Consider the following 22,617-nt stretch of genomic DNA (forward strand, 5'->3'; position numbering starts at 1 on the left):
TCCCAGAAAGTCTGTCATTTCATTCAAGTGTAGGGGTTCAATTAGTAAACTGTCTAAAAGGAATTTATTGTTCAGAATATATAATTTAGAATATTACAAAATCAAATCATAATATAGCCACATTTTTGTTAAAAGAATTTGAGAGGAACACATATACCACAAGGTTAAAATGGTTATTTCTCTTTAATGTAATTATTGATGATTTTTATTTCCTTCTTTAAATATTTTAATACTTTCTAAATGTTCCAGAACGAATAATTATTACTTTTGGTAATCACACTTTTGAGTGTGCATTTTAAAACAATATGACAACCCAAAACAAATTTTCAAAGTGAAAAACTTAAGTATCTCAAATGTGGTCATTACAGGTAATGATGATATGGCTTAAAAACATAGCCATACTTTCTGCACATGTCTTTCAAGAAGTCTGTGAGTCCTTTTTTTAGGATTAAAAGAATTTACGAGAGAGTGGAGAAAACACACATAAAACCCATATAACTTAGAGAACACTGATCCAGTACCTCAGAATGGAAACTAGCAATCATTAGTACAAAAATCCAGATGGGTTCGAATCTGTTTACACATCACAATGGAACTCCTGCTTTTCTCTGAACACCCAGCTCTGTGGCATTTACCCAGTTCGGCGCTGCAGTAATCGTCGATTACCCACGGGAACACGGGGTACTGAGAGAGGTCGTTGCAGCTGCGGTCCGCCAGGTTGTTGAGGTGCAGGAGGTACTGGTAGTTGGAGAGGTGCCCGCGCTGCCACTGCAGCGTGTAGCTCTCGGCCGTGCGCTCCGCGACGTGGTTCTCTGGGGAGGACAGGGCCCGCGGGTCGCCACTGAACTTGGAGAACGCTGGTTAAGTGGTACTGAGTGTGTAAAAACTAGATGGTTTTTTAAAATATATTCTTTTAAAGATTTTATTTATTTATCTGACAGAGAGAGACAGAGAGGGAGCACAAGTAGGGGGAGCGGCAGGCAGAGGGAGAGGGAGAAGCAGGCTCCCCGCTGAGCAGGGAGTCCGGTGTGGGGCTCCATCCCAGGACCCTGAGATCATGACCTGAACCGAAGGCAGACGCTTTACCGACTGAGCCACCCAGGCGCCCCAAAAACTAGGTGTTTTAAACGTAGACCCTTCAATGCATTTTTGAAAAATACATTTTAAGGAAATGAAAAGTAGGCCGTGGTTGGTTTTCACCAAATAACTGTTGCATTAAATATGAATATCTCCAAGGATATTCACCAGGTGGGAATATTATTACATATATAAAACATATCGTATATATTAAATATACAATAAAAACAAATATGAAGGTATGGAGCAAATACGTATTACATGGTAACACATAATATTTACTATATGATATATATAGGCTGCAAATATACAAAGTGCTTGAGTTTTAACGCCTTAAAGAAGCCATGGCCATTTGTAAAAGCTTATTTCCTCCATTTTTTATGAAACCAAAACAAAAACAATCTGAGTTTTCTTTTAGATCAGGAAGAGGTCTACTACCACAGATTTACCAGTGCCTATGTATTAGGCATGCATGTGAGGAGTGAGGCAAAGAAAAGAACCCACTGAAGGAGAAAAACGTGTCTGGCAGGAAAACATGATTTCTCCAAAGAGAAGAACAAGAAAGCAACACCCCCCTACCCCCGCCCTCCCCCACTCCCCTCCGGAGAATACCCTCAGGGAACAAGGAATCACAGAGTATGTGGCACCAAGGACAGCTGTCCTCTCAGAGAGCATGGAGTGACTCAACTATTCTACTTTTCAGAAAATTGTGCTTTCAACGTTTTGTTGGCTGCACCAAGAAAATTATCTAACTCATCTGTAAATTCAATATTTATCCTTATTTACTTTTACCAAGTTTCTTCTCTAACCAGCTACGAGGAAAGAGCTTAAAAACTCAAATATTCCAAGTTCATGGATCGGAAGAATTAACATAGTTAAAATGTCCATGCTACCCAGAGCAATCTACACTTTCAATGCTATCCTGATCAAAATACTGATAACATTTTTCAAGGAATTGGAACAAATAGTCCTTAAATTGTATGGAACCAGAAAAGGCCCCGAATCGCCAAGGAACTGTTGCAAAGGAAAAACAAAGCTGGGGGCATCACAATGGCGATTTCGAGCTGTACTACAAAGCTGTCATCACAAAGACAGCATGGTACTGGCACAAAAACAGACACATAGACCAATGGAACAGAATAGAGACCCCAGAAATGGACCCTCGGCTCTTTGGGCAACTAATCTTTGATAAAGCAGGAAAAAACTTCCGGTGGAAAAAAGACAGTCTCTTCAATAAATGGTGCTGGGAAAATTGGACAGCTACATGCAAAAGAATGAAACTTGACCACTCTCTCACACCATACACAAAAATAAACTCCAAATGGATGAAAGACCTCAATGTGAGACAGGAATCCATCAAAATTCTAGAGGAGAACATAGGCAACAACTTCTATGACATCGGCCAGAGCAACCTTTTTCACGACACATCGCCAAAGGCAAGAGAAATAAAAGATAAAATGAACTTATGGGACTTTATCAGGATAAAAAGCTTCTGCACAGCCAAGGAAACAATTAAAAAAACTAAGAGGCAGCCCACAGAATGGGAGAAGATATTTGCAAATGACGCTACAGATAAAAGACTGGTATCCAAGATCTACAAAGAACTTCTCAAACTCAATACACGAGAAACAAATAAACAAATCATAAAATGGGCAGAAGATATGAACAGACACTTTTCCAATGAAGACATACAAATGGCTAACAGACACATGAAAAAATGTTCAAAATCATTAGCCATCAGGGAAATTCAAATCAAAACCACACTGAGATACCACCTTACGCCAGTTAGAATGGCAAAGATAGACAAGGCAAGAAACAACAATTGTTGGAGAGGATGTGGAGAAAGGGGATCCCTCCTACATTGTTGGTGGGAATGCAAGTTGGTACAGCCACTCTGGAAAACAGTGTGGAGGTCCCTTAAAAAGTTAAAAATTGAGCTACCCTATGACCCAGCCATTGCAATACTGGGTATTTACCCCAAAGATACAGATGTAGTGAAGAGAAGGGCCATATGCACCCCAATGTTCATAGCAGTATTGTCCATAACAGCTAAATCGAGGAAGGAACTGAGATGCCCTTCAACAGATTAAGAAGTTGTGGTCCATATATACAATGGAATATTACTCAGCTATCAGAAAGAATGAGTTCTCAACATTTGCTGCAACATGGACGGCACTGGAGGAGATCATGTTAAGTGAAATAAGTCAAGCAGAGAAAGACAATTATCATATGATTTTTCTCATCTATGGAGCATAAGAACTAGGAAGATCAGTAGGGGAAGAAAGGGATAAAGAAAGGGGGGTAATCAGAAGGGGGAATGAAGCATGAAAGACTATGGACTCTGGGAAACAAACTGAGGGCTTCAGAGGGGAGGGGGTGGGGGAAGGGAATAGACTGGTAATGGGTAGTAAGGAGGGCACGTATTGCATGGTGCACTGGGTGTTATACGCAAGTAATGAATCATCGAACTTTGCATCAGAAACCAGGGATGTACTGTATGGAGACTAACATAATATAATTAAAAAAAATTAAAAAAAAACCTCAAAACACTTATTCTCATTCGCTGCACTCACACCACCTCAGAGAAAGTCTGACCAACCTGAGGAATAAGATGAGAGGGAATAAGGAAGCTCTATAGAAGGCAGGTTTTTAGGTTTAGGTCATGGCAAGTGTTTTGACTTGAGATTTTAGGGCTCACCATGAAAGTTGAGTTTTTGTTGTAATCTTGTTATATAGTTAGAGGAACAAAATTAAAAAAATTTAATCAGGAGGCAGAAAATAACAGTCACCTTGTATCAGAGCTTACTTAGGCATTAAACATAACACCTTAATGAGGAAGAAAAAAATACGAACTCTAAGCCCACTACAAAATAAAATATATTCCTTATTGAAAATAAATTATTCTTCTGAGGGAAAATTCTATTTCTAAGGGAGTAAGAACAGCAAACAAAGTTAAGATGGCATTAATAAAATCCCAACATCTGTTTTTGAAAATCAACCCATTCTCGTTATCTAACAACTCCATATACAAGAATAATTCAAGCATGCAATTTCGTATATTTATGCCTAAAAAGAAAAATCAGGTGTTCTTTCTGAAAAAGGCGGTAAAATTCACATTTTTATGGGAGACTGAGGAATTATTAATTAAAAGCAAATCAAGTCTCATGGTACCATTCTGAATACAGAAGCCTCATGTGTTTTTTTCATGTTGTTTTCCACCTCTGTGATTAAGACCACAGTTAATGATCACAAACACATGACTGGACAACTCACTGCTTCACATTAAGAAACCAAGGCTTGGTTTCCATAAACGAATATAGACATGACTGAACAGAAAAATAATTAGGTGGATTCTTTATAATCCATTCAACTTGGGGGTTGTTAAAATATAAAAAAAATTTAAATATATTTATCGAAAGTTTTTCAAACACACAACTGGAATGGACTACTGCCAAATTCCATTTATATGAAATTATGATTTAGTTTTTAGAATGCCATTCTGCCAACCCCAGTTCCTGATGAGAAGAAATAAGGAGACCCAGAGAGGTGATTCTAGATATAGCGTCTCTCTCCTCCTATTTCCTATCCCAGGTACTTAGGGTTGAACTACCCTCATATGAAGAGATACAATGAAGGGTGAGCACCATACCTAGATACGTGGCAATATAAAAATAGAGGTCGTCTCTATCTTGAGGTTCATAGAACTTTAGGTAGATGTCAGAACAGAGATCGTCTTCTGTGCAAAACACTTCCAAGCCCTATAAATTCAGAAAGAAAACAGTAAAATAAATAGCACTGTATTTACCTTGCAATCTCAAAACAAGCTATGTAAGTACAAAAGCCTTTCAATTAAAGATCTATATTTTTTATATGTAGGTCTTATTTATTTATGTTCCCCACATATAAATCGGATTCAGCGATGCACATATGTGTGTGTGTTTGTATGAATATGTGTGCTGTGTAGGTACGCGTGTGCATACACAGTTCATCCAAAAGAAAGACTTGGAGTCAATGTGCTTACAATACAACATACTTGGCACTTTTCAGACATGCCATGAGTGTCTACAAGTCAACAAACCATTGGCTAAGCTGAAGATATGACAATCATCCACCCAGAAGTGACATTCCATGGAACTCACCAAAGGCATGAGGCCGTGCCTCCTTTTGTAAATGCGGCGGACATCTTGGAGTGTTATCTGGACCACAGGTTTCTTTAAAAGTAGAAAGACAATCTCAAACATCAATGTTCAGACACAATTAGAATCTGCCCCTTTAGTATCAGAAAGGTGAAAAAGTCGCCAAATCTTGACTTCCCGACGTGTTACATGTGAACAATCGGAAAGGCAGCTCTTAGAACAAGGCATTTCTGGTTTTATGTCCTGGTCTGCCCTTTTCCATTAATTTTATGATCTTGGATGAGTCTCCTTACCCTCGCTCACAACTCCAAAAATGATAAGGCACTGATCTATCATTCAGGGTCCTGCAAGGTTGCTGAGTGATAAGGGATATTAAAGTGCTGGTACAGATAACCTCTCAGGAATTCTGCTATCTTTGATTTTCTTAGAACTGACACAGTACATCTTTTTTTTAGAAGCCTGTTCTTTATCTCTGTAAAAACTACATTGTATATGGGGCGCCTGGGTGGCACAGCGGTTAAGCATCTGCCTTCGGCTCAGGGCGTGATCCCGGCGTTGTGGGATCAAGCCCCACATCAGGCTCCTCTGCTATGAGCCTGCTTCTTCCTCTCCCACTCCCCCCTGCTTGTGTTCCCTCTCTCGCTGGCTGTCTCTATCTCTGTCAAATAAATAAATAAAATCTTTAAAAAAAAACAAAAAAAAACAAAAAAACTACATTGTATGAAGGCTCATAAGCAACTACGGTATTAAGCAGGGCCTCTAAATTTTTCTTTCTTTACGAGAAGGAAAATTTTCTTGCTTCTCGAGAGGCTTAAAACACTAGTGAGAGGAGAACGAGGTTAGAAAAGCCACTGAGATTGGCTAAATGCTGACACATCCACCTTCCCCCGAGAAAGAGAGGAAAAGCCCACACGTGGAACTGTGGACACTGCCTGAAGACTGGTCAAGGATCCCAGCCCAGAGATTTAGGATCCTGAAGCTACAGCACGTACTCAGATATCATCCCAAAGGTTTGTGACCCAAGCCATAGTAACAGTGGTGGCCAAGCCAACTATTAACACCACGTAAGAATGCCCTTCAGTAACGTGTAGTGTCCGTGGAAGGGCTTGGTGAGGGTGCCCTGCCACCTGGTGGACAGAATTGTCATAGCACCATTTTTCACAGAAAACTATCTGTTTTAGTGGCAGAAGGACTGACAAACCAGCCTGGAGGAGAATTTCTAAGACTCAGCCTCCTATGACAGAAAACACGTTCTTTAAGCTGCCCTGCCAAATGGTCCAACACACTATCAGAGTGTATTAGCATTTCTGGTCTTCTAATGAACCATTCCAAAAAGGGTTCAGGTTCAGATCTAGATAAAGCGACGTATCTTTACAAGTTTTAGTGTGGAAATCCGCTTGATCTTTACTATCTGGTCTGGTAAGTCTAAAGTCATTGTGAAGGAGAAGACTGTTTCCGGCACCACGGCAGAAGCACTACAGCCTCCCCAGAGGCGCCCGTGCGCTAGCTGGCGCAGAACACGTCATCCTGCTTGAGACAGACTCAGATCTACTGACTTTGCTCCTCATTAAAGAGACACAAGAAATAACCACATAGAAGTACATAGAAGCAAATATACAGAAAATACCCATTTCTCTTTCATTTTAGTATATTTCATTGGTCTCTTCCAGAAGTGCTTCCGAGGAGAAAGGTATGAACCTCTAACAACCCTTTACTAAAATCGGGGGAGGGGGACAGGGTTTCTCTCACAGCAAGAGCTAGTGACCCCAGAATTACTGGGAAGAGATCAGAAGAGCTCGAACCTGGATGAGCAGGCATCAGGAGGACATGCGGGAGGCCTGATAAACTCACAGCTGCTGGAGGGAAGGGGGTGGAATTTCTATCCTCACCAAACTATGAGGACACCGTAACCGTGAGGCCAAGTCCCCAGGAAAGCTGACTGCTCCGGTGAGAAAGCAGCTCCCCATCTGACCCTGTGTCTCTCCTTACCGGGTGCCCGTTGAGAGGCTGGAAATACAGGTTTGTGTCAGTGATGCACACGTGTCCAGGATTCGTCACCAGCGGCGTCACCATTTCCGCTTTGCATTCCATGTGCAGCTTTTCAGACACACTCTGGAATCTGACAATACAGTTTTCAGCAAAAGTAAGAAAAATCACAAATCAATCTACTTCCTAGGTTTAACCTTCTTGAAGGGAGCTACAGTGTGACTGCGGATGGCACCTGTCTAAACACTACACTTAATACAAGAAAAATGGTACTATAAATTGGTTGTTTAAATAAAACTGACATTCTTTAAAAAACAAAAACTGGACATTCTTTTCAATGGTCTAGTGAGAACTCAAACAACAACAACAACAACAGATGGGTTTATCGATCACAGAAGAGAAGACAAATAAGTAATACCAAGCAACCCTTGACAGCTGAATTCTTCTTCCTCCCAAAATAAATTGGCCTGGAAACGAATCCTATATTGACAAATTTTTCTATTGCTGTGTCTCTAAGACCTATTTTCATAGTCACAGGTGCCATTTACTCCGCACAGCACTTTATAAGGCTATGAATCCATAATCACGATTCCTTGAATGTCAGTTCCAAGCTATGTTCTTTTGTGGCTTTACTGCAGTAAAACCAGTCAAATGTAATTTTTCCACTACCCTCCTAAATTATTTAGTCAAAAAAGTCCATTTTCTTTTTGCTTTACTAACTAGTGAAAAAAATGAGAGGGAAAACCACCAAGTCATCAGTATTTGAAGGCAATTCCTTAGTTACGTAACTTGTTTAAAAATAAACCCCCCATTGTGATAAGTGACAATGGGGTGAAAGCCCGCGGGTCAGACTTCAACTTCCTTAGGGAATGAAGGGGACCGCAGAGCTGCCACCCTAACCACACACCGACTAGAAGAGCTACACAAGCCTTTTTAAAAGCCATCAGAAAGCTTAAGATGCAAGGAAACCTGAATGAAGAGAGCAACGGTCGGGTGGCGGGAAGAGGAACCACCTGTGACAGATAGAAGGGGCAGGGCTGCGGGAAGGAGAGAGGTCTAGAGAGAAGCAGAAAGCAGAGTCAGGACTGAAGAGCAGAGGTGCAAAAATTGCCACTGGGTGGAGAGCAGGGGCCGGGGGCCGGGGGACATCTCCCAGGGTTCAGAAAGCTGGTGGCTCAGCCGTAAAGCACAAAGATATCTCCAGGGTCCTTCATGCGCTCAGGTCCCGAGCCCCTCTCGATTGCTCCCCAGAGAGAATCGTAGGCAGCAGAGACAGGAAACATAACTATGGCTGCCACGAAGCCTTTACCCCCTCAGTCACGGATCATGCTGTCAGAGACCCCCGCACAAGAAGGGGTGCGCGCGACCACTTCTGGAGCCAAACAGCATTTAGTTGGGTCTCTACATCCAGATAAGAGAAATGAAGAATTATGGTGACTAACATATCATAATAAAAAAAAAAGAGGGAGAGAGAGAAATGAAGAATTACTTAAACAAGCTGAACAACAGACTGGACACAGCAGAGAAGTCCAGTCAGGCTGAAAACAGGTCATGACAAAGTGGCCTAACTGAAACAAAACAAAAGAAGACAAGAGAGGGGCGCCTGGGTGGCACAGCGGTTAGGCGTCTGCCTTCAGCTCAGGGCGTGATCCCGGTGTTGGCGTTGTGGGATCGAGCCCCACGTCAGGCTCCTCCTCTATGAGCCTGCTTCTTCCTCTCCCACTCCCCCTGCTTGTGTTCCCTCTCTCGCTGGCTGTCTCTATCTCTGTCGAATAAATAAATAAAATCTTTAAAAAAAAATTAAAAAAAAAATAAATAAAAAAAGAAGACAAGAGAAGAAAAAAAATACAAAGCAGAGTATGTGAGACCTGAGGGAATATATAAAACACACTGACATAAGCATAACTCCAGTTACAGGGGAAGAGACAGAAAACGGGGCAGAGGAAATGGGGGAGGGAATGCGGATTCCTAGGCGTGTGTCACCCCAAAACCCCGAGGTCCTGGGCAGGATGAGCACAGAGAAATGGACACGTGACACGGAGGCAACAGCGAGACAAATGCTGTGGCTTCACAGCCAACATTGGACACCAACAGACAATGGGATGAGAATGTCTACAGCAGTGAAAGTAACACCTGCCCACCTAGAAGTCCACAGCCAGCAAAAATGAAGGGGAAACAGAGATCTGCTAAGCTGAGGGAAATCATCTCGAACAGATCTGCATTATAGGAAATGCTACAGAAATTTCCTCAGGCTAAGGAGAAAGGACACTGGATTAAACACACGGGGGCTGCAGAATGGAAAGAAGAGCACCAGAAGGAGCAAAGAGTTAAATATCTGAGTAAAGAGAAGAAAATTTATTTTTCAATATTTTTAGTTTACATAGACACATATGTACATATCTAAATTCTTGAAAAAGCTAATGACTATTTGAAGCAAAAATAAGAACACTACTTTATGGGTTTTGTGCGACATGTAGAAATTTAATATAAGGCCACAAGATGACAGTGGGCAGGAGAGGCTCTATGGAAATCCACTGGTGTAAGGTTCCTGGACTGCTGTAGAGTCCTGTCATGTTACTGGAAGCACACGGCGGTACAAGAGGCATAACACGATCTCTGGAGCAACTGCTAAAAATGACACGTAAAGTGTCATAGCTCAAAAATTTAAAGAGAGTAGATAAAGTGGAATACTTAAAAATATTAGAGAGACCCAAAGACAGCAAAAAAGGCAGGTCAGAAAAGCAAAGAACAAATGGAATGCTAACAAACAGTAAGAGGGTTTAAAATTAACTATATCAGTAATTATTTAATCGTAAATGAATTAGGGGTGCCTGGGTGGTTAAACTGGTTAAGCATCCGACTCCTGGTTTTGGCGCAGGTTGTGATCTCAGGGTTGTGAGATCGAGCCCCACATCAGGCTCTGCACTGAGCGTGGAAGTCTGCTTGAGATTCTCTCTCTCCCTCTGCCCTGTCCCCTGCCGTGCTCGCTCTCTTTCTAAAAAATTAAATAAAGAAAGAAACGAATTAAACATCCCCATTAAAAAGGAGAGGTTGTCATACTGTGGAAATAGCAAGAATCAACTATATAAATTGTGTGTTTTTCAGAAACAGAATAAAGACACAGGTTAAAAGTAGAGGGATAGACAAAGACCTTAATGTGCAATCATAATGAAAATACTGGCATGACTAGATTAAGAGAGGACAAAGCCAACTTCAAGACAAATGGATAAGGAGGGATACTTGCTAATGATGAAAGTTCAACGCCTCAAGAAGACATTATACATCTAAATGTGTATGAGCCTAACAATATAGTTTCACAATACACAAGGCATAAATTTAACAGAAATGGGGGAATAATTCCACAATCATTGTTGGCCATTTTAACACCCTTCTCTCAGTAATTGATAGAACAAATCAACAAAACATCCACAAAATACAGATGATCCGAACACGATATTCAACAACTGCAGGGTACACATGCCCCTCAGGGACACGGGAAGCTTTCACCGTGACAGACCATGTGCTGGGCCCAAAACAAATCTCAACAGTAGCAAAAGACTGAAATCATATAGAATATACTCTCTGAACCGAGATGGTATTTAACTGAACGTCAATAACAATAAAATAATAATCAAATCCCCAAATATGCAGAAGTTAAACAACGTACTTCTAAATAATCCACAGGTCAAAGAAGAAATGACACAGGAAATTACAAAATATTTTTACAGTAATGACAGTGAAGACATAACATATCAAAATGTGTGGGATGCCGGAAGCCGGTGCTTAGAGGTCAAGTTACATTTAAGTACTACTTATATTACAAGAAGGTCTAAAACTGGTGATCTGATCTTTGTAAGATGGTGGAAAAGGAACGGTTAAACCCAAAGTAAGCCAAAGGAAGGAAATCCTAAGAGTGGAAATCAATTTTATATAAAATGGAAAAGTAGAGAAAAATCAACAAAGTCAAAAGTTGGTTCTCTGAAAGGTTAGTAAAATTGGTAAATCACTGGCAAAACTGATAAAGAAAAAAAGAGAAAAGACAGCCTTGGTGTAAGGACTGAAAGAGAGACCAGCACTACAGATCCTACTGACATCAAAAGGGCCTTAAGAGCTTCGTACCAATAAGCCTGGTATGAAGTGGACACATTTTTTGAAAACCACAACTTGCCAAAACAGGCACAAGAAGAAAGAGACAACCTACACAGTCTCATGTCTAGTAAATAAATCAAATAAATAAGAACACCCAGGCCTGTAAGACTTCATCAGTAATTTCTATTAAAAGTTTTAGGAAGAAATACAACCCAATACACACTCTTTCAGAAAACAGAGGATAAAGAAACATCACCACACTGATTGGATGAGGCTGGCATAACTCTGACAGCAAATCCTGACAAATATATTGAAGCTTTACAGAGCAAGATCCCTCATGAACACAGATGCAAAAATCCTTTACAAAACACTAGCAAAGCAAATCCAGTAATATCAAAGCATATAAAAAGAATACTTCATGATCAAGTTGGATTTACCTCATGAATAAGGCTGGCTAACATTGAAAAAATTCAATCAATGTAATTCACAACATTAACAGAATAAAATAGAAAAAAATGTGATCATTTCAGTAAGTGCAGAAAAAAACATTTAACAAAACTCTAAACCTATTACAGAAAATACTCTCAGCAAACCAGGAATAAACGGGAGCTTCATCATTCTGATAAAGGGCATCCATGAAAAACCTACAGCTAGCCTCATCTTTTAGTTGTGAAACAAACCCTTTTCCCATAAGATCAAGAATGGGGCAAGGATGTGCTCCCACCACATCTATTAATTAAATGGTACAATGAAGAAAGACATAGAAATAAAACCCATAAGGATTTCTGTGAAACTGTCATTATTCACAGATTAAACAGTTATGTATATAGAAAACTCTATGCAACATAAAAAAAACGCACAAGGACCAATGAGTAAATCTGGAAATGTCACAGAATACAAGGTGAATGTAAAAAAAGAGAAAACCCACTGTATTTCTATATGCCAGTAACAAATAACTGGAAAAAATCAAATTTAAATAGCATCCAAAAAACCACCAATCTAGGAATCCATCCACCCAAATATGGCCACATGGACAGACAGAGCATCTCTGGCAGTGGGGGAAAGCGGGGCAGGTGTAAAAGACCTCTGTGGACTATCTTTACACCTTTTCTTCAGATCTAAAATTAGTCCCACATAAAGTACTTTAGAGGGGATGTTTTGGGGTAAAAAGGGGGACACCTGAATATGAAAGTATAAATTACACGGCGTTAGAGAATCATCAATACTTGAGTATTGTATAGTACGGAGGAGTGCCAGAGAATACCCTTCGAAGAGACACGTGTTGAAGTAGTTATGGGTGAAGTGTCATGACGTCTTGTAATGTAACTTCAAGTGATTCTGAAAAAGGTATGTATTTTATACACAATACAAACAAATGCACACCTGTACACGTTACCTATACGTACATACATGTATGTAAACATGAACACACACGTACTCACAAGCACGTGCAACTGAAGCAAACTGACAAAATGTTAACAAACTAATGCCTGGTGACCCATAGGGTATCTGTGTTCATTATATTACTCTTGCAATTTGCGAGGATTTGAAAATTCTCAGAATGAACAGTAGGGAAAAATAAACCCAGTTATCCTTCATTTCTTCAATAAGAAAGTATTTCCTCAGAACTATGATGAAAGCTTATTTTGGCAAAAGTTTACTTTTGTCTTCGAGAGGAAGTATACAACTCTGGAATATCCTATTTTATACTGCAAAAGTTTCTTCCCCAAATTCTTCAGCCTAACATTTTAGAGACTGGGTTAAATTAAAACTTCCAGAATGAGCCATTTTTAAGTTAATGTCACGCTGAAGCCCAGGATTGAAAAAGTCGCTACTTAGAAGAATTATGCATTCTAAGTAGGTCAAAAGAAGCTAATTCTTCTTATTCCTTTTCCTTCCTAAAATGGAAGCTATTCTTCCCCCGGCAATCTGCTTACCTAATACATCCTGCAAGTATTAAAATAGAAAGAAAATTAATGCTGTGAAGGTGAAACAGAAAAAGCAACGAACAAATAAACACACAGAAACATCATTGGCCAGATGGCTTTCCTGACAAGTTCTTCAACGCTTGAAAATGGAGTGTGAAGGTCACAAATCTCACAAAGATAGCAATAAAACAGAGTATTACACACTAACCTCATTTATAAACATAAGCGTCTAGCAAAAGCCTAGCACCTCATAATCCATAAATGAATCTATTCAACCATTACATTCTATGTTGTCCTAAGCTGTAGTGATCTACAGATTCAGCAGAACTCTAAAATAAGAATGTAAAATAAAAATATATAATGAATAGGGCCTGAAATAACTTATACGTAAGATTTTGTACATATTAAAGAGTTTACATATAAAGTTAATGGACCTGATGACAAAGTTTAGCAGGGTTGCTGAAAACAAAATGAATACACAAAAATCCATGGCATTCTATATATCAACAATAAACGGAAGATGAGTTTTTCAGGACATCATTTACAACACCATCAGAAATATGAAGTACTTGGACTACACCTAGCACAAGAGAGGAAAGACCTTTATGGAAAAAACCATAGGGAAGACATTAAAGGAGGCCTCAATAAATGAGTGATTCATTGCAATCATCATCAAAATCTCAGGGAGCTTTTATGGAACTCAACAAGCTGTTTCTAAATTTATACAGAAGTGCAGCATAAGGCCAAGAATAGTGAAGACATAAATTAAAAAGGAAAATAAGCTGTGAGGCCCTGAACCTGCAGATGCCAGGCGTTGTGATGAAGCTACGTGGTTGATAACAGCGGTATTGCAGATGAGATACAAACCTACTTAGTATTAGGCAAGAAAGAAATAAGAGAACAGGTTCATATAAAACCATAATTATTTGCAAGAAATATATTGTATACTTAGAAAAGCCAAGAAAATCAATGAAAAAAACAGTGGACCAGTGGGAATGTAGTCTCCTCGTCCCTGCAAGACACTTTAGTAAGATACTGATCACAGCCTGAAGGGTCAGGAAAGACTTTCTGGAACAACCGACAGCTAAGCTGAAATCAGATGAATAAGTACGAGTCAGCCTGGTGCAAAAGAGGAAGGAGGCCGAGCAGTCTAGGCACAGGCAACATGTCCAAAGGCTCAGAGGGAAGAGACCAAGCGGTAAGCTCCGGATCCGTATAAATGCAAAGAGCTAGCACACAGAATTTGAGAGAAGCCACCAGCGACCAGAGTAGGCACAAGGGCTAGAACCTAAGCCATGGAAGGTTAAAACTTTACCCTGAAGGCAATGGGAAATCCTTAAGAGTTTTAAACAGACAAGTGATATAATTAAGTAAGTTCTTTAGAAAAACCACATTTTCAAAGTACACTTGGTACAGTAGAGAAAAGAGGACAGGAAAAGGGAAGACTGGGTCAGGCGGAAAAGCTAACAGCTGTTACAGTGTTCTGAGCGAAGGTGTTGGTGGCCTGAACTCAGGCAACAGAAGGGGGAAACGGTGGTGGCAGACTAGAAAGATCTTAGGGAGTATCAGTCAACAGGCCTGGCTGACTGACCAAAGTCAGGATGGAGAAGCAGAGGCGAGGGCCATTCCCGACCACAGGTCTGGGCGCCACAGATGGCAACATGGGTGGTTTGGGACAAGCTGAAGGAGGCATACAGGTTGAAGACGTCCGCTCCTTGTAGAATCAGGGAATGAGGGGCGCCTGGGCAGCTCAGTTGGTTAAGCATCCAACTCCTGATTTTGGCTCAGGTCATGATCTCGAGGTCCTGGGATCGAGCCCTGCATTGGGCTCCATGCTCAGTGGGGAGTCTGCTTAAGATTCTCTCTGCCCCTTCCCTTCCTCGCACATGTGTGCGCGCTCTCTAAAATAAATAAATCTTAAAAAAAACAAATTAGAATCAGGGAATGAAATCATTAACTTACCTGTTTTTGTCAAATGACGTTCTAGCCAAACGTGACTGCAAAATAGCTGTTATCTATGAAAAAAAAAACCATTTAAAAATAAGTACTTATGAGTAAAACATCAATACAATTTAATTCACGATAAAGACAATTTACTTTAGAAATTCTTACCATAGCAGTTTGGTCCCCTAGTTTGTCAAGGCAAGATGCTCTGTGAAGCTACAATATTACAGATATACAAGAATTTATTTTTTTCTCTAAAACAATATGAAGGTATTTCCTTAGAAGCAATGAAAAACAGCATTGTTATTTAGCAACAGTTAAGATCACTTCTGATATATCTATGACTTCTTCCTAGTATACAGTTTCAAATTCAACATATTCAAGTAAATTTGCTTCATATTTATAAAAGAAATTGTGGTTTTAGTGAGATGTATGAATATGATTTTTTTTTTTTAAGTTTCTACCTAAATTTGCTTTGAATTCTCTGCCTGGTGAATGCCCAAGTGAGGTGCTGGCTTACCTGAAGCAAGGTCTCCACAACGTCCTCCAGTTTCCCTGAAACATCCAATTCAAACACATACTCCATTTTGCCCTAACAAAAGAGGGAAACAAATCAAAGGAAGAGAAGAAGCATGTCAAACCGTATTCCTTTAAGAACATCTGCAACCCCCCTGCTGACCTGTGCATGTATCTGCCTGCACCCCCCTCTGGAAGGAGAGAGTAGATTCTGTCAGATTTCCTGCTACATTGATTATTTCCTCCCTTCTGCTAACTTCGGGCTCAGTTTGTGGTTCTAGTTCCAGTTTCTTGATGTGTACAGTTGGGTTTTTAAATCTGAGACATTTCTTTTCCTTAAGGTAGGCAGGTATCACTACGAACGTCCCCCTTAGGACTACTTTAGCTGCATTCTCTAAGTTTAGGCATGTTCTGGTTTTGATCTTGTTTGTCTCAAGGTATTTTTTAATTTCCCTTTTTATTTCTTCTTTGGCCCACTGGTGGTTCAAAGGTGTTTTCAACTTCCACGGAGTCTGCTATGTATTTCTAGTTTTATTCCATGGTGGGCAGAAGGGATACTTGATGTGATTTCAATCTTGAATTTGTTTTGATTGTTTTGTGACCTAACATGTGATGCATCCTAGAGAATGTTCCATGTGCATGTGAGAAGAACGTGAACTCTGCTGCTGTTGGGTAGAGTGTTCTCTATGTGCCTCTGAGGTCCACCTGGTCTACAGTGTTGTTCAGACCTGCTGTTTCCTAAATGACCTTCCGTCTGGATGTTCTACCCATTACTGAAAGTGGGGCGCTGAGGTCTCCTATTATTACTGGGCTGCTGCCAATTTCTCCCTTTAATCCTGTCAATGTTTGCTTCAAATACTGGGGTGCTCGGAGGATGGGGGACTATATGTTGTGAAGGTTAATGTGATGTGTCACATGCTCTCTTCTTCTCCTTGCCCCAAGGAAGAGTCTGCCAAGCTGTGCTGTCCTCTGTCTGCTGGACTATGGGTCCCCTGCAGCAACAGCCCAATGTCCAGCTCCTCCTTGTTTTCAGTGGCCCCAGGCATCTAGGGCATATGCCAGGTCCTGTCACCACTCCAAGACAGGCAAGACCGAAGCCAGTCCCTTGGGCAGCCACCCCAACAGTCAGAATACTGGGCACATGGTCCAGTCTTGTCTCTCCCTCCCCGGGAGAAGTTGGGGGCTGAGCGTTCTCTCCCATCCCGTGGTGCTGTGTCCAGGGAGGGCCTACACTGAAAGGATATTACAAACATCCCTATCAGCTTCAATAAGGCTGATTTCATGCTAAGCTGGGGGTGCAGGGCCTCTTAATTGGTTTCCAGGTTTGTCACAAAAGGCATTGGTCCATGTATTGTTGATTGAATCAGTGTCTCCGTGAGAGGAACAAGGACTTCCTATTCTGTCATCTCTCATGGTCACCATCAGTGTCACTGTAGCCCTCTTTTTAAACTCTGGAAATTCTCTGGTGTTCTAATTCACACTGGAACAAAAGAGCTTTTCTTTACTTCAGACAACCTCCCTCATCTCCCTTTACATAACTTTTCAATGGGCCAAGAACGGCTTTGCACTTCAAGTGGGTATCAGGAGAGCTTTAGGAAGAAGAGCCCCCCAGGCAGTGGTTCTCAGAGTGGGGGGTATCCTACCAACCCCATGAGGCTTTTGTCCATGTGTGGAGGTACAAGCCAACAGCAGGGGTGACGGTGTAGTAGGGGTGCTTAGTTTAGCCTGGGAGCAGGCTGCAGGGCAAGGGGTGCCCCAGACAATTAAGAACTATCCTTCCCCAAATGTCAACAGCCCCACATGAGAGTTATTAAATCTCATATTTACAGTTTCTGACTAACTGGCACATGCAAGTGTTTCTCGTGCATAAACCCCCAAGGCCACAGCGTGTGGTCCGCGTGTCCCACAAGTGCTGGTTGAGAAACTGCAGAGACAGAGATTCGGCCTGTAGGGCCGTCTGCTCAGAGAGGGTGGCTTTTCCTCATTCGCAGAGGTGGTGGCCCTATCCAGAGTACTAGCCTGATGCAGGTCCAATAAAGTATTATCCTATAATGCAGGTCCTATAAAATATCTTGTGGTAAAAGTATTGGTAAAAGCTGAAGCAAAAGAATTAAATAAAGCCCAGAATGGTTAAATGTAACATCTATGCTTACTTGACAAGTCCTGGAAAGCCAGGCATTCTATTCAAGTCAATTAAAAGAATTTATAAATTATGACTGAGCTCCCAAATAAGGGTATTTTATAACCTATAAATATTCCTCAAGCATTTTTAAAAAATGCATTCTCAGTAATATCCAGCAAATAATCTTATAAATCATATTCTGATTTCAATTTTTAATCTAATAATTAAAGCTTTTTTCTCCCCTATTTGACACATTTGTTTTTAAGGCAAAAAGTTAATTGAAATCTCTTGGACTGAAGTCTCCCTTGGGTAATTCTGTTTTAACTTCTGGTAACAAGCTTCTAAATACTCATTATTATTATATTTGATTAAAGATGTTAATAAAGTCACAAAATCTTATTGCTTAAAATCACTATACAAATTGCTAGGAATAAATGAAAGGCTTTACTTACCCTTTCGATTTTATATGGGGCAACAATGTTGTGTTCTTTAATGAAATATACCTGAGAAAAACAAATCAATGCTTGTAAAATAACTAAAAATTTTCAGAGTAATGAGTTACCATAAATCAGGATATTATGAATTGAATTTAAATCATTGCTACATAATCTCAATTTCCAGCCCTTGCATTAATCTTAGTATGACTTCAATGTTCTGATGTTAGAATAACAAATATTAAATTAAAAAGAGATTCATCAAGGCAACAAGGTAGCAATCACTACTGGATAAATAAAATATTTAAGATGTTTTATGAATGTCGGTACTTGTACCAAGTAACAAAGTAGACGGCCGAAGGAAGCTAATGTAAGGGCCAATTTTCTAAGAAATGGGTAAAACAGAGTCACTGTGGTATGAAATACATTTATTAACATAAAGAAATTTCTCTTCTCTAGAGGTGATCTGGGCACACGGTATTTCATATACACTTACACTGTATGTCAGCAACCATGTCTAACAAGCAACGTCACCCCCAGAGCCATTAACATGGAGCCTGGACCCTTAGCCCTGCCTTCCCGACTGTTTTGGTGAAGGGTTGCCTGGCTGGGCCCTCAACACCAGCCACTTGACTAGGCCACAGAATGCAGACCTCCCTCCATCTGTCAGCTGTTCAAAACCTTTGCTTCTGTGGTAATATGCTTGTGCACTTTCTCCCATTTGAAACAAACCATAGATAAAAACCCTCCCTTGGTCTTATATCCTCCTTTTGCCATTTCTGTTCCTTTTTGTGGCAAAACTGTTTGCAAGAGCTGACTGTACTTTCTCTTGGGCTCAGGACAGGTTTTCAGCTGCACCACATTACGGAATCCAGTCCTGAGAAGGTCACAAAAGGTGCAAAGATCACCATGTCACCAAATCCAAGAGTCTGTTCTAAGGACTTCCTCGATTCTGTTTCTCAGAGCACAGGACAGAGCTGATGGTTCTTCCTGAAGCAATTGTCCAGTTGGCTTCCAGCCACGGGCTCCTGGCCCTCCCCGACCTCACCCACTGCTCCTACTGTCTTCCTTCGGACCCTGGCTTCCTAACCTCCCCCTCCCCCCCGGTGGAGCCGCTGGGGCTTCGTCCTCAGATGCCCTGTGCACACTGGAAGGCTCATCCAGCCCCAGGGCGTTACCCAGGTTCTCATTCTCATCTCCGCCTCCTCCCTGAGACCCACACCGTTGCTCCCAAATGCCTACCAGATGTTTCCTCTCAGAGGCAACATTCTGAACAAAGCCTGCTCTTCTCCAGGCTTCTTTACAGCAGTAAAAGGCACTGCTATCCACCCTGCTGGAGTCATTCCTGACTGTTTTCCTTTGTGCCTTGCAACTAATGCATCAGCACATCTGTGGGGTTTTCCTTCAGAATACATCCAGACACTGACCACCTCTCACCCTGCATCACTACCATCCTGATCCAAAACCTCTGGGTTCCCACACCCCTAAAGGCCCTCCTTGCTTCCGCTCGTGCCCCCCCCCCCGCCACAGCATATTCTCTACCAGGCCTCCAAGAGATGTACAAATATATACGAAGCAGATGGTGCCCCTCTTCTTCTCAGCTCTCCAGGGGTTTTTCTCTTTTGTGCTTTATTCGGACTCCTTACTGTGGCCTGCAAGCTCTCCATGACACAGATCCTGCCACTGCTCCAACCCTTCTCCCAGCTGCCCTTTGTGCCTTGCCCCAGGCACAGTCACCCTCACCGTGCCGGCCACCCGCCAGGACACTGGCCTCGCAGGGCCTCCATTACTCAGGATGCTGCCTGGCTCATTCGCTCAGGCCTCCTGAGCGGTTGCCTTCACACGCACCTCCTTGGCGAGGAGCCCCGGCCACTCTATCTACAGCAGCACACGTGCTCCTCATCCTTCTCTATCCTTTCATCCTGTTGGCATTGTCTTCATTAGAGAAGATGTCTGCTTATTGTCTCTTGCCCCCATCTCAAGATAAAGTCCACGGGGAGAGGGGCTTTGGATATTTTGTTCTTTCCTATAGCTTCATAACCTTGAATATACTTACTGAACATACAAATACATGAATAAAAACTATGATTTACACACACATACACCCCTCTGTATTCTACAAAAGAAAATTTGGAAGCAAAACTCTCTAAAGCCTAAAGGACCATAACATATTTCTCAAACAGCGTGACCACTTAAGGTAGTCAAAACCCACAAAAGTTGAGTTTTTTTGACTGTATACTCAATCCAGAAGTTTGAAATAATTCTAGGTTGACTATAACTGGTCACCCTTGGAGGTGAGGCTGGTTTTGAGTGTGCCTGACACGAGACCTCTTCTTATGGATAATTTTTATAATGGAAACCACACTTCTGACTGAAAAATTACCTCTCCCTTTAAGATGCAGACTTTCTAGCAGTCGACCATGATGCAGAGGAACACTTCAGAAACAACGAGAGCACAGGCGCAGGCCGCGAGTAGTAAAACTGCCGTTCTGCCCCTCACCACCCAGAGTGGCTACAGGCCATTTGCCTATATACCACTTAAAACAACATGAAGGCAAAGACAGGCTGTGAAATGCTTTCTTCCTTAAGATTCATTGACTCATGGAAATCAGACCTAGAGAATCACCTAAGCTGATATCTCCCAACTTTCATAAAATACTTTTCAATATGCATTAAAAAGTGTTCCATGAGCAGAAGGGGTAAGTGATCTAAAAACTCTGTTCCCAACCATCTGCCTCCTTGAGTCCCTCATGGCACTTCCTCTGGACCCTCTCTCTGTTTGTTTGCTAAGGCTTCGAAGTCAAGTGCTGAAATAAAGAAAGGTGTGTCTTTGCTTCCCACAGCTTCTCCTAAACTTACCTGGCCACAGAAGGATTTTCCTTTGAACGCTTCACCGAATTAGGGCTCTGTACATAGTTGGGACAACTTGATCTCTAACCCTCTCATTTTAGAGATGAAGAAGGTAAAATCCAGGGCAAAAAGCAAATGGGAGAGATCCTCTACTCCTGTATTACTTATAAGTTTAAAAAAAAAAGAACACTATAGATGAACTAATGAATGATAGGAGAAAAACTGTGTTTTAATTTTTCTCCATGTTGCCGGTATTAAGCACAATACTGGGAATATATATGTATGCCGCGTAAATTTGGGATGAAAAAAAGTCAGAATCCCAAACCTCATAATTTGTATGAGATGGCACATCCTGAGTTGGTGCCCTAGTTGTCACCATGAGTCAACCTGAGATCCCCCTCAGTGCTCTGCTGCAGGCCTCCCATCTTCTAAATGGCTCAGAGGCCACAGGAGGGACCACAGTGCTTTCAGCTCAACCCCCACACGCTGGCAGAACTCAAGAGGACAAAACCACCAGCCTGTGGGTGTCACACAACTCTATAAACATTAAGGATCTCAGGGAGCCTAGGTGGCTCAGTCAGTTGTGTGCCTTAGGCTCCGGTCATGATCCCGGAGTTCCAGGATTGAGCCCTGCATTGGGCTCCCTGCTCAGCAGGGGGCCTGCTTCTCCCTCTGTCCCTCCCCCTGCTTGTGCTGTCTCTCTTGCTCTCTCAAATAAATAAATACAATCTTTTTTTTTTTAAGATTGTATTTATTTATTTGACAGAGACAGCCAGTGAGAGAGGGAACACAAGCAGGGGGAGTGGGAGAGGAAGAAGCAGGCATAGCAGAGGAGTCTGATTGTGGGGCTCAATCCCAGAACGCTGGGATCACGCCCTGAGCCGAAGGCAGACGCTTAATGACTGCGCCACCCAGGCGCCCCGATAAATACAATCTTAAATAAATTAAAAAAAATTAAGGATCTCATGAGGGAATCACAGCTTTTAAAAAAATATAGTTCTCAATAGTTCAATCTTAAAAGCATCTAAACATCTATTCCAACAGTCTTCATCTGAGATTTCTATAAATAATGTCACCGTGCTTAAAAAAAAAAAAGTGTGTGTGTGTGTGTGTGTTCACTGAGGTTAGGAAAAAATATTTACTATGTGCTGCTTACCTGACTGAAAATGAGTGAAATCTCCCCGGATTTTGCCCTACAATGCAGATAGAAGTCATTAAAAATATATAATTTTTGGGGGGGGGTAGAAGTAAAATTAAACAGTAACAAAGACATACTTTGCAAAGTGTCTATTGGATCCATTTTCTCCATATTTTCCTATTTTTATGCAATCTCTCAAAGGAATCTGCACAAAATTGAGAGAGAAATATTATAGAAATAAGCAGGGTAAAATATACACAAAAAGTAAGAATGTCTCTGTTCACATTTAAAATGCATTTACCTTAATGATGGGCTGGGATATTGTATCTGGTTCAAAAATAACTGATTTTGAACATATTTTTAAGGAGCCTCTGATTTTCCTAGGATCAAAGTACAA

General features: G+C 41.2%; 1 protein-coding gene across 1 annotated transcript in view; it reads right to left on the reverse strand.

The window, feature by feature from the left end:
- The window catches only part of NSMAF (neutral sphingomyelinase activation associated factor), a 59,342-nt gene that overhangs the window by 17,620 nt on the left and 19,105 nt on the right, over positions 1 to 22,617 (reverse strand). The window contains exons 4-14 of the mRNA XM_034668915.1: positions 22,522 to 22,600; positions 22,358 to 22,425; positions 22,239 to 22,275; positions 18,251 to 18,301; positions 15,681 to 15,752; positions 15,329 to 15,376; positions 15,179 to 15,231; positions 7,203 to 7,332; positions 5,217 to 5,288; positions 4,727 to 4,835; positions 636 to 812 (exon numbers count right to left, since the gene is read on the reverse strand). Of these exons, the coding sequence (XP_034524806.1) occupies positions 636 to 812; positions 4,727 to 4,835; positions 5,217 to 5,288; positions 7,203 to 7,332; positions 15,179 to 15,231; positions 15,329 to 15,376; positions 15,681 to 15,752; positions 18,251 to 18,301; positions 22,239 to 22,275; positions 22,358 to 22,425; positions 22,522 to 22,600 (896 nt within the window). The remainder of the gene's footprint in view (positions 1 to 635; positions 813 to 4,726; positions 4,836 to 5,216; positions 5,289 to 7,202; positions 7,333 to 15,178; positions 15,232 to 15,328; positions 15,377 to 15,680; positions 15,753 to 18,250; positions 18,302 to 22,238; positions 22,276 to 22,357; positions 22,426 to 22,521; positions 22,601 to 22,617) is intronic.

Source organism: Ailuropoda melanoleuca, chromosome 9 (assembly GCF_002007445.2).
Source record: "Ailuropoda melanoleuca isolate Jingjing chromosome 9, ASM200744v2, whole genome shotgun sequence".
In the NCBI taxonomy this organism is placed as follows: Eukaryota; Metazoa; Chordata; class Mammalia; order Carnivora; family Ursidae; genus Ailuropoda; species Ailuropoda melanoleuca.